The 12,591-nt window shown below is 54.2% G+C and overlaps 1 protein-coding gene across 9 annotated transcripts in view; it reads right to left on the bottom strand.

Moving 5' to 3' along the window:
* The window catches only part of TDP1 (tyrosyl-DNA phosphodiesterase 1), a 69,497-nt gene that overhangs the window by 23,579 nt on the left and 33,327 nt on the right, over positions 1 to 12,591 (bottom strand). For all 9 annotated transcript variants that reach the window (XM_053666046.1, XM_053666044.1, XM_053666045.1 and 6 more), the window contains one exon: positions 2,754 to 2,856. In XM_053666046.1, the coding sequence (XP_053522021.1) occupies positions 2,754 to 2,856 (103 nt within the window). The remainder of the gene's footprint in view (positions 1 to 2,753; positions 2,857 to 12,591) is intronic.

A 12,591-nucleotide genomic window follows, 5' to 3' on the forward strand; every position in this document is an offset into this window, starting at 1 on the left:
CGAGGCCCCCGAGACTGCTTCGAGCAGACCGTGATAGAACACCATGGACACCCCGATGGGGGAGACCCTCTGGCAGCTTCCGCCTCTCAGGGTGGCTTCCTAGCTCCCAGCAGCCCCGTCTCTGAGACAGGCCCACTGTCGGGGGCTGGGGCTGGGGCAGAACAGAGCCACAGAGGGCGTCCCCGAGCCCTTGCCCTCGCTGTAAGCAGCAGGACGGCCAGCGACCATGTAGAGAAGACACGTGGGGTGTCACCGGTGGCGGCAGCCCCGAGCCGGTGGGCCCCAGGCTTCCTGGCATCAGCTGACCCTCTCGCCTGTGGCTCCCGTGACATCCCCCTCCTGTGGTCTCATGAAAGCTCAGGCTGGGTTCTTCAAAGCCCAACGAAAAGAACACCAATGCCCCCTTCCAGCCCTCTGGGGTCTGCTCGCTCAGGCCAGACCTTCCTCACACACCTCGGCACCCAGCTCACACCCGTGACATTTCTCGTACAAGGGGCCCATTTGATTTTAGGACCTTCTTGCCTAATGGGACTATCAGCTCCCGGCGAGGTCAAGGTCAAACACTCCCGTGTACTGTCCGCAGGCCTAACGTCAGCACTTTGCCCAAGGAGTTTATGACTCACCGAAGGACTCAGACACCCACCAGAAGGGCGAGTGACGACAGGACAGTGGCATCTGTGGGTCCTTGTCGGTGCCGCGGGGGAGCCTGCTTACTGTGAGACGGTCCCAGAACTCTGATTACTAGAGGAGCTGGGGTCTACTTAGTGTGTTAGTTACACGGTCGCCCCGGGTGGGGCCTTGCTCTGGAATCTGTGGGCACAGCACGGGGGGGTGGTGGTGGTGGAGTCTCTTCTTTATCTTCCTTCTCAATACCCAACTCTCCATGTTACCCAAAATGCGCCACAGTGGGGCCCTTTCTTCTTCTGAAAGCACAGAAATAAGTCCAGTAGAGATTCAACTGGGAGAGTCTGAATGGCCACGTCCATTTTCCTCTGGTAGCTTTCTCTAGTCAGAAACAAGCGTGGAGGTAAAAACTGGTGGCTTCTACGGACCTGAAAGTGCAGCCTCCTTCCCTCTTACTATTTTCAGGCTGAGGGATCAGGCCGAAACAGTGAGGAATGACTAGGATTTTGCAAATGCTGAAAACAAATGCCAAACCGAGGGATGTGGAATTCGTTCCATTATTTAAGTAGTTATAGAAGGTAATTCTAGCAGTGTCTGAAACTACAGTCACTCTCATCACCCCAAATACTGAATATTATTACCCTGTGTAGCGAATCTACCACTCCCCCGAGACAAAGCTGAAAGACCACGGGAGGGGCTGCGGTTTGCGGGCCGGGCCGCACTCATCGGTGGAACCTTTGGGAAGCTGCACCCTGACCTACACAAAATGGGTGGCCTTCTACCTGTGGGGCCGCGGAAGAGGAAATCGACACACAGCTGCAAGCTGTGCTGGGATGTGCATTCGACTCCGTAGGAAACAAAAAAAAGTATCGGAATCTTGGGACACTACCCTCAGGCAAGGCCTGTGAGACAGTTTCGTAGTGAAACCCTCTGAGATGGGGAGGAAAAGGACGGCTGGAGACCAGTGAGGGGAGGAGAGGGAAAAAGAGAGCTCTCACTGGAGCAGGCAAGAGAGACAGAGGCGCGGGGAGCCCTGCTGGGCAGGGCAGGGCACATTCATTGGGTGATTAGGCCTGAGGCCAGAGGACCCAGCGCTCCCTGAGTGGAACCTCTAGGTCCAGTCCCAGTGGTTTCCAGGGGAGCCAGATCATGTGTGTGTGTCACACATTCAACCACAGCAAGTGGCGCAAAAAGAAAGAGAAAAAGTAAAGCATGAGTCGTCTCATGGTGAGGGCCCTTCTGACCGATGAGGGAGTGTGAGCCCAGAGTGCCCGTGAAGGGGGAGGCAGGCAGTCTCGGGGCCCGCGTGCCTCTGAGCCAAGAGGGATTCTAGTGTTTTGAGAAACCTATGGCTTGAGCCCTGGACAGGTAGTTCAGTTGGCTGGAGTGTTATCCTGATATGCCAAGGTTGTGGGTTTGATCCCTGGTAGGGAACATGCAAGAACCGACAAGAATGCATCAATAAGTGGAACAACAAATCAACGTCTCTCTCTCTCCCCCAAAATAAAAAGAAAAATATGGCTTGTACAACTCAGTCCCTACACGGAAACTAGCCACTTGGGGGTTCAGCTGCAGACACAAGCTGGTTGTGCCGGACACCTCGAGAGAGACACGGCTTCCAAGTCAAGGTCCTCCCGGGCAGCCAGCCCGGGAGTCTGACGGCACCTGACCCTTGCAGCCCCTGAACTTCACCTCTTGCAGAAGCCGCGAGCTTCCCCGCCTCCCTGCGTGTGCTCCTGCCACTGCCCTCATGCGAGACGCTCGCCCCTGCCCACCTGCCCTCCATCCTGAGCACCCTTCAACCAACCCTCCTGCTTCCAAAGGCATCCCCCCAGCCTGAAACGGCTCACACTCGGCTGACTCATTTCTTTGGTGACTGGTCGCCACCTCATGATAAATCTCCACACGCGTTTCCTGACACCTATGTAAATATTGTTGAGTTTACCCAGAGCAACACCTCCCACTGTATCAGGTACGCTTCCAGAGGCCGGCCGTTGAGAGCATGGGCTCCGGGTGAGCGCCTGGCTCTGCAGCCTCCAGCCTCGGACAGGCTCTCCTGACTCCAGAAGACAACACAAAACCCAACTGTCTCGTGAGTGGCAGGCAGGCGGTGTCAAGGGTGAACTTACAAACACCGAAGGGACGAAAAGGACCCCGAGCTCGTAGGAACGGATCATCAGCTGGGCGCCGTTTTTCTCCAGCGCTCCCCAGGCGGCCTTGGACAGGTTGGCGCTGCAGGGAGAGAGAGACAGGGAGGAGCTGACTCAGCGAGGCATCTCAGGGCGGTCGCAAGAGCACCGGCCAAAAACATGGGCCCCTGTAACCGGGTTCATTCAGTTTCTGGCAGAGCTGTGCATTTGGGGAAATGGAATTAAGTGCTACTGTGTCCTCAAGATGTTTCTAATTGCTAATTTGAGACAGCTTCAACCTCATTAGCATTTTCCCGAGGACAGCTGTTAAAATAATTACCCTTCCTTAGAAAAAAATTTTTTCTGTCCAAATCCTTTTAGTTTTCAAGATCCTGGTGCCATCAGGATGCCTGGTTTTGTTGTATATAAAAGTAGCATTAAAGAAATCTGTCAGTTACATCTTACACACTGGTATCTTTAGCACTGCATTCTTTTTTTTTTGCTTTTTGTGCTCAGCCAGGTAGTGCTAACTTCTTTCACTCTAAAGCAGGGGCGTCAAACTCATTTTCACCAGGGGCCACATCAGCCTCACAGTTGCCTTCAAAGGGCTGAATGTAGAGCTCCTTGCCCCTAGTTAAGGAGTAGTTACATTTACACAGCCCTAAAATTATATTCGGCCCTTGGAAGGCAACCGAGAGGGTGATGTGGCCACCGGCAAAGATGAGTTTGACGCCCCTGCTGTAAAGAAAAGCTCTGAGGGCACTAGACTGGGATTTGCATCTAAAAAGAACAGGTGCACTTAGAATCATGTTTTATATGGAAACAGAGTTACAGATGTGGCTAAAAATGACACCACGCAGCAAGAGGCAGGAGACTCGGGCCTGGCCCGATGAGGGGCTTCGATGCTTCCAGGACGCTCAGGATTGACGATGACGGGCGGAGCTCTGCCCCATCGTCTCCGAGGCTCTCCCAGAACTGTCACCCACCGGTGAGGGGGTGTAAACCCACTGCAAACATTTGTTCCCCAGTTAGGCTCATCCAACGTCCACTTCTTTTTCAGAATGTGGAGCAAAGCCTCAGCTATTCAGAGCCTGACTTTGTGGACAACCGTATCTTTCGAGATTCGTTCACTCGGCCACCCAGGTTTCTCCTTAACTGAGGGCAGGGACTGGCGGGAGTGGGACAGCGAAGTGAGGGGAAAGGAACTGCGACCGCTTCGGGGCTCTACGGGAGCAGACACGGAGGGCGACAGAAATCGGGGCTGAGGAAACTCGGAAAGCGGTTCGGCTAACTTATACAGACGTGGACCTCCGTGCCTTCTCTCACGGGCAGCCCAAGGGCCAGTCGTGAACACCAAGGTCTGCGACGTGTCACAAGGACAGGACATGCTGAGGGAGTGGAGGCTGCCGATCACGTGGAACGATGACTCGAGAACCTTTTCTCTCAAGTCCAGATGACAGCTTGTAGGTCTCTCGCTGGTCAGTAACCTAAGGTGACCTGTCGAGGCAGAGACACCGGTCTGTCTGCAGGTCCAGCCAGCGAGTGCGAGCGGAAGTGGCCACAGCCTCCTGGCAGCTGTTCTCCCGGTTCCCATCACCGCTTCCCGGCGACGCCCTCGGCTTGTCGGCGTCTTACCTCCACAGGCCAGCGGTACCTTCCGGAAAACCTACTCACTCTGTCCTGCCCGGCTGCGTTTTCCTCCACATCCCAAGACCTGAGCGAGGGTGAGATCACGGGCGCCCATGAGGACACCTCTGTGGGTGGCTCCCCCACCCCTCCTTTGTATTTAGCTTCTAACAGAATTCTAGGCACCTTCAACTCCACCCTGAGTAACGGGACCAAAGTCCCCTGCAGGCTGTGCAGGTGAAAGGGCGACACGCCTTGAAGTGGCGTCTTCAGCAACTTCGCTCTGACTATACTTTGGATCGCTGGCTTGGCAGTCAGGATGCGGGTGCACACTCGTGTTTCCAAACTCCGACCCAGGCTGGTGGCTGAGTGTGGTCCGGAGGCACAGGGACCACACAGAGCTGCTTACAACAAGCTCTTTTGTTCCCCAAACTCCGAGGCAGGTCTAGCTTCTGGTCTCCTCCATCCAGGAACCAGGTCCACTACCTGTGGCTGCCGGCCGAGGCCAGTTCCAGCATCTCACTGCCTCCGCCCAGGCTCCTCCGTCTCCTGCCGGACTGGGCTGCTCCCTCCCCGCAGTGCTGTGGCTTAGTTCACCGATGTTGTTGGGTGCTGAACGATGCTTCATCGCCAAAGGGGGGGGCGTTGTCGATTGACTCTGCATGTTTTGGCGTGTGGGATGATCTGCATGCTGGACGTCCAGAGCTGTCCTGTCCGCCAGGAGCTCTGCCCGAGCCACTGCTGGAGTCATGGTGTGTTCAACGGAGGCCTCTGGGGGTGTTGTGTGGGCAGTCAGGGTGCGACTGGAGAGACGGAACCACGCAGGGGCACCTGCGTGTGTGCACATGCACATAACGACACACACGGGGACCTGATATGTAACTGCGGGACCTGGGAAACAGTCTGTAACGCTGCGTCATCACCCTGACGCTGGAGCCTGGAGTCTGCAGGGCAGGCGGGAGCCAGGGGCGGACGGGAATAAAGTGGAGGAAGCAACAGGCAACGCACTGTAGTCACAGGTGTGGACGCAACCGGGTCAGCAGCCGCTGCCTCCAGCCCTGGGAGTGTGGGTGTCCTGCAGTGGCCAGGCCCTTGGCCACAGAGCCGGACACAGCCTTGGTGAGGACCGGGGGTTAGGGAAGCGGAAGCAGGACCCAGGGACAGGTGCAGCGACCTGAGGCCCAGCTGCTGCCTTGTGTCAACAAAGGCAGCCAGCACAAAGCGACAGCACCGTAAAAGTGGCTGCTGCTCCAGGCTGCCCCGAGTCCCCACAGGAATCTCCTCCGGGGCCCATCCTCGCCAAAACACACGGGAAAGAGGATCCTGGGAAATGTGGTCCAGGCTCAGCGAACTGACACCTTGCAACGAACGGACCGACGGTCACTCAGTCGGGCAGTTTACAGGCCTCTCGACAACAGGAAGCTTGGCTGGCGGCGGCTCATGGCACAGCTTGTGCCGCGTGGCTGCTAATCAGACACCTGATCTCAGCCCACAGTGGGAAATTCTGTTCCAAAGTTTAAACCGTGCAGAGCAAATTTAAACTAATAATAACGTGTAACAAACGGGCCCTAAAGGAAAGCTCCAGAAAGCACAGATTCTCCCCAAGGTACCCAGGGAAGCAAGGCCAGTGCCGAGGAAAGATGCCTGGACCCCAAACCAGGAGACAGGGTTCTGTGCCGTGTCCCCACTAACTGCGACACCCTGAGGCACTCTCCTCCCCCGGCTTCGCTCTGCCTGTAGAACGAGGGGTTTTAGCCACGAGATCAAACATCCCTTCCCAGACCACGGTCTACAATGATGAGAGCCGTCCACCCTCACACCTCACTGGGGGGCTCCCCTCCCTCCACCTGTTTTCCAACCACACGGACAAAACCATGATTTTCACGGGAAACTCCCTGCTGAGGAGTGTTGATCCGAATGTTCATGATGATGTGTTGAGGGAACAGCCATCCGAGAAAGGAGACGGGGGCAACGGAGGGACCTCTGGGCCACACCCTGCCACACCTGCATCTGTGAATGTCTAAAATTTGTTGACAGCAGTAGCGGCACCGGCTGCCCCCAACTCTGGCCTGAGCAGCTGTTCCAGCGGCTGATTATGTGCTTTCAGGATTTTATTGGAAGGAGGACGAATCCCCAAGTTGGCTGCTGTGATAGGGACGTGTTCAGGGACAAACGCCTCTTCTCATGGTGGGCACTCGATGCAGGCAGCGGCTGCAGGGCGTGTGGAGGTGAGGACAGACTCAGCTTCCAGTCACACGTCCCCAAGGACCCTGCGGGTGGGGCGCAGACGCTGCCACAGCCAGTGCTCCGACGGGGGTGTGACGGGGAAGGGAGGACTCGCGCCAGGACTGCAGTCGCCAGCCGGTGCCTGCCACAGCTACACTGACGCTGAGTCGTCCTCCCCTCTGCAACGGCCTTAGGTTTTCTTGTCCTGCCCTTGGCCTCTGCTGCTTTTGATGGAATGAAAAGGGTTCCCAAGTAACACTGACAGACATCCTCACTGTAAAAAATTCAAGTTGTAGGCCCAAAACCATAGTCTCTCATTTGGGGGGAGTTTTCCAATTTCCCTCTAAAACGGCTTCCTGTTTTGTGATGACCCATAAGCCTCTTTTCTTGGGTCCTTGGGAACACCAGGTGGATAGTATCTATGAAAATGTTCGCTAATCTAGTAGGCGAATGTTTCTCAGCTCTGAGCTACCCACTTAAAAACTGTTATCTGTCTGTTTTACCCAGAAGCAGGGGCGCCGGGCTCCTACCGGTGCTCTAACAAGGCGCCGCCGATTTAGTGGCTGAAACAACAATCTCACCCCTCACGCTCCCGCCGTGGATCCTGCTGGACGGCAGCCACGGCGCTGGCAGCTTCCCGCCCCCTCTCCAGTTCTCTGCAGCCTCACTCGCTCAAACAACACTCTAAACCCGGTGGTCCTCTGTACTTCTTATCCTTCTAGACCAGTGCGTCTCAACTGGGGTGGTCTTGCCCTTAGGAGACCTTAGCAATGTCGGGGAACGTATTTTGTCGTCACAAGTGGAGGGCGGGTTGCTACTGGCATCTGGTGAGTAGAGACCACAATGCTGCAACAATGCACGAGACTGTCCCCATAACAAAGAACGGTCTGGCCCCAAATGTCGACAGCGCCGAGGCCCGTAAGTCCTGCCCCAGTCCTCTCAGCCGCACGGCCGGCGCTTCTCCGCCCTCTCCGCATCTCCCTTCCTCAGCTTTCCCTTCACCGACTGCTCTGCCCCTCTCTCCTTGGCTGCCCTTCCCACCCTGTGCCTCCTAAACCTGTGCTCTGTCATCCGCTCAATTCTACCATCTCCTCTTCCTCGGGGACTTTCCTGCTCACCAAATGCAGTGAGCACCTTGACGGGGACCCCGCCCAGGCTTCTCCTGCTTTGACCAAACGAGCACGTCTAACCACAAGCTGGACACCTGTCGGGAGGTCACCCTGCCACCTCAAAGCCAGTCCTGCACCCAGCGAACCCGGCCCTCTGAACACCAGCTCTCTGCTGAACCCCCCTCTGTCTACCGCCCGTGCAGCCAGGCTCAGAGGGCCTGCATTTGGACCCCTCTGCTCCACGGGGACTGTGTCCGACCTGACACCGGGCCACCTCACTCTCGTGGCCTCCTTCCTATTCCCAGTCCGATCTCCCCAGCTCAGCCCTCTCACCCCAGGCTCCAGATCCCAAGGCCTTGCCCCCTCTGGTTCCCAGTCTCCGTCTCCCTCCGGTGCCCTCAGTACCGCTGAGTCCTTTCCGCTTCGGCACATGGCAAGAGCCTGGCATTCAGGACCCTCCACAGTCTGACCAAAGCAACGCTCGGTCTTATTTCCCATCATGCCCCGGCCTGACTCCCCCACCTGAACTGGACTGACTCACCGACGGCCTCCACGTCTCGGCAAGCATCACCTCCTCGTCCACAGTGCCTTCCACCTTGCCCACCCCCGTGGCTCTGCGAGCACCCTCCTCCCCCCCAAACTGTGTGTCTCTCAAGAAGCTGCCTGTGGCTCTCCTGGCCCACAGCTGTCTCCCAAGCAAATCCTGCAGATGTTATGCAAGCCAGAAACCTGTAATTAATTCAAGAAAATATACAAGGACTTAGAAGACACAATTTATGAAAACTGTTCATTTTGGTCAGGGAATTAAAAACTTGAAAACCACGAGTTCAGAGAAAACGTCTAACCATTGACCAGCACGAAAGGCGCAGCCGGGTTCGTGGGTGCGAAAACAATGAGGGTGAAGAAGCCCGGTCACAGTTCGTGCCGCCACCGCCGCCCCTCAACGTGGCTGCTGCCGCCTCGTCTCAGACGGGGTGTGTCCAGTCCTGGGCACGTGAATGATCCGCACAGGTGTCAGCTACTTCCACCACCGGTACTTTGCTCACTTTTAGGGAGGGTGACTCTGGGCCTCCCCTCTGGTGTGGCTCACCCAGCAATGGGATTCTCCAAAGGCAGGTCCATCCTGCTCCCAGAAAGTGCTGGCGGAAGGTGGGTCTAAAAATTATTCACCAAACCGCTTCACTGACTTCACAGTCCCCGCCCAAGTCCCCACGGGAGAAATATGTGAGCTTCTATTTTGTATTGTAAAGAAGTCAAGAGGATTTTGGTCCCCTAGATACAGACATGCGTTTCCCAATTTTAATGTGAGTGACAGAGTACGAGGGATTTAAGAGCACGATGAAAACTAAACCGGTTCTGCAGAGGCCCACAAGTCCTGTGAGATTAAGTACCACGGGGACGCAACACGGCAGCTGTGTTTTGGGGGCTACAGTGTGTTAACAAAGAAATGTCCGCAGGAAAAGAAAAGCAAAGAGGGACACGTCCCCCGCAGACAGACGAGAGCAGAGCTCCACAGAGGCCCAGGTGCCTGGGCGCGGGGTTTTGCAGGTGCCAGTTCTGACGCATCACCAGGGAAAGCCTGAGACTCTGTTTACAAACCGACTCTGTCCCTCGGACACAGGTACGCTTCCCCCATGCAAACGTTTTCAAAGCCACACTGAATTCGGAAGGGTCGCTCTCCCTCCGGGGCACAGCCCAGCCCCGCTGCCAACCTCTTCTTCAAAAGGGGCCATCTATTCTCGACCCCACAAATGGAGTTACATGGCTTTAGAGGCCATCGCATCAGAATCCCTGATCCCAAATGACAAAAAATACTGTCAAGCAGGATCAAAAGCCACCCTGGTTAATTTCAGGTCAAAACTGGTATTGAGAACACCCTACCAAAGAATTTCACAACGTATTTAACCAGCACTGATGAGATAACCACAAACTGCCATGTCCATTTCTAACATTATTTTGGTTTACCTCCTACGGGGCAAAGACAGTAACAAAATCTTCAGAAGTTTCCAGTAACAAAACTATGGAATGTTTGTTAGAATGGGCCATGGGAGATGATCTATTATAATGGTCTTTTAAGCTTTGAGCAAACACCCCCCAAAACAAACAAACAAACAAACAAACCTAGAGATTCCTTTACTGAAAGGAAACTTTGAAAGCAGACAAAAGGCGAGTGTGTCCGGGTGAAGCAGGAACTGCCTGCGCCCTCCTCCCCCCAGGCGCTGTTGTAGACGCCTCTGCCTCTCGGAGGGGCTTCCAGAACTCCTACAAGCTCTCGGAAGGTCCGCAGATCTAGCTTCCGATATCCCCAGCTCGGGGACATTTGCAGACCCACAGCGAGAGGTAACGGATGTGCATTTGCAAATGGCAGGAAAGACGAGGAAAAGACAAGAGAGGTGGCATGGGACTTACAGGCAACGTGGGACAACAGCAACCTGGGCAGACCCAGGCTCGAGGTGGCGTTCAGCACTGTGCCACGTAGCTGGGTTTGGTATGAACACAGTGGCTGGAGGAATTTGGTGCCCAGGTGTTGACTAGTCAACGAGAGCTGGATGACCAGGGCACACAAGTGTTTCGAGAGCCCTGAGCGTTCAGCACGCACCCTAGCCCAGCCTGGCCCAGAGCATGTGCTCAGTGGACTCACAGAGGAAGGAAGGACACACAGAGACTAAGAAAAAGCAGCATCAGGCTGCTGCTCACTGCCAGCGACATGGCCATCGGAGGCTGCTCAGCAGGGGTGACATGAGACAGCTACGGCTGAAACAAAGCTTTCCCCACGGGCAAGGCTATGGCGAAGCACTGGGTAGGAAGTCAGCCCACTGTGGGTGAAGGGCTGGGCAGGGTCAAGGAAAGGCCTGGCTCAGCAGCACTGAAGGTGTTAGCGGGGAGGAGGGAGGACCTGGCCGGTCGCTGCTTCAGAAAATTGGAGCTGCAGTGAGTTTTTGAGCCGTGAGTTCTTCCCAAAGCTTCAGTCAGCAGCTCAGATCCCGAAGTGACGGACAGCGGGCTGCCTGGCTCGTAGGCAAGAAACAGCCACAGTGGACTAGCTGGCTCCGAGGCCTCCTCCACCACCTTACCAACGGGGTCACGTTCCTGCAGCTTCGGGCTTTAGTTCCCACTCCTCTGAGACGGGGATGGCAGTGCTGGAAGGAGTCATCAGTGAGCACGGAAAGCACTTTGTTGGCACACAGTAAGTGCCTTACAAGTACCTGTATGATTTGTGAGGGGCCCTCTTCAGGGGCCCGTTCCTGCTGAAGGACTCCCAGAGGCACCGCCTCGTCTCAGGCCGCAGGCACACCTTGTGACAAGCTGAGCCAGCGGACAGAGGGTCTAGGGGCCCTAGGGCAGGGGTCTCAGGCTCCATGAGACCTACTTCCCTGAGTGCAAAGAGGGGCATGCTCTGTCTTTGGTTTACTTGCCAGAAAGCTAGGGTGGGGACATGACCTTGAATCATCTCTAACATAGAAAGAAAGTCGTTCTCTGACTCTAGTACTGATGACCATTATTTGTTATAAACTGGTTATTTGTTAACATTAGGTGAGGCCTACCAACTAATCCCAGTACCTTGGAGCCTATGAGCCAGGTAACCAAGTCTACCCAATGACATGTACAAATATTTTGTGCGTGTGTGCACGCACATGATCCAATTTGATTTTGGACCCAAAATCTCAGAAGAAAGGCTCTTTGTTTCAGAATCAAAGGAACAAGCGTCAGAGAGGAAGCATCGCACAGCTACGCTGACATCAGAGCATCTTTTATGTTCTCTCGAAAAGCCACGGCGGTTTTGTAGTTAAGCACTTGTCTTGTTTTCCCCCAAAGTGACAGCACCAACATTTCTGCTCATCCCAACTTTCTTGTATTGTCTGTCAGTTGCTAGGCAACCGTAACCGCAACTGCTCTCTGCCTACCCACAATGCACAGCTTTCGTAATTGCTCTCGCTGGCTTTGCCAATTACTCATTGGCACTGTCTTCTCACCCAAGGCTGCCTCTTCTAGCTCATCTTCTCGCCTGCTTAGTCCGGTGGTGAAATTTAAACACTGTATTTGTCATCATGTCCCCACGATTTCCATAACAACAGGCTGCCCATCAAACACAGCATGATCTCCTGGTGGGACCAAAAACTATAAATAGCTTCCTCAAAAAGCAACCAGACAAAAGAGAAATTGCTGCCAACATAACGTCTAATAAGTTCTAACTGATTAGAATAATTTTGAGCAATTCTTAAATAAACCACATTAAGTTTAGAAAAGGTTAAAAAAGGCTGTATCTCATCTATGGGCAAGCCTTTAGGTCATATAGTATATATCGATATGCTGTATAAACAAAACAGAGAAAGGCTTCGCAAGCTTTAAAAATTTTTTTAACTGAATTTACTGGGGTGACCCTGATTAACAAAATTATATAGGTTTCAGGGGTAAAATTCTATAACATATCATCTGTACACTGTGTTGTGTGTTCACCACCCAAAGCAAGTTATGAGCTGCTTTCTTGAATCTCAAGGAGGCCCAACGAATATGAGCTTAATGGTAACATAAGTAGTTGGCAGCTACAACAGTCAAACTGTTAATTTTTAATACATCATATACTTTATTAGGGAATCCACAAATTTCTTTTATCATCATCCTCTGGGCATTCAACAAGTAAAATAGAAGCTGAGATTATAAATGGCTTTTCTAAAATTTAAGTGGCAGGGCTAGTAAGGGGTCGTCCCCAGTCAGGACACGGACGTTTGGACTCGGCTTTGGTGCTATTTCCTCCACAGTACGTGGGCTGGTTGGACAGTTCGACCACTGGGGACACCTGGGTTTGAAGATGTCGGCAGGGTCAAAGCTGTAAGACCTAAAACCCGAGCAGGCTGGCTGGGGCACACCCTCTTCCT

Source organism: Artibeus jamaicensis, unplaced genomic scaffold (genome assembly GCF_021234435.1).
Source record: "Artibeus jamaicensis isolate MK-2021 breed Jamaican fruit bat unplaced genomic scaffold, CSHL_Jam_final contig_444, whole genome shotgun sequence".
Lineage (NCBI taxonomy): Eukaryota > Metazoa > Chordata > Mammalia > Chiroptera > Phyllostomidae > Artibeus > Artibeus jamaicensis.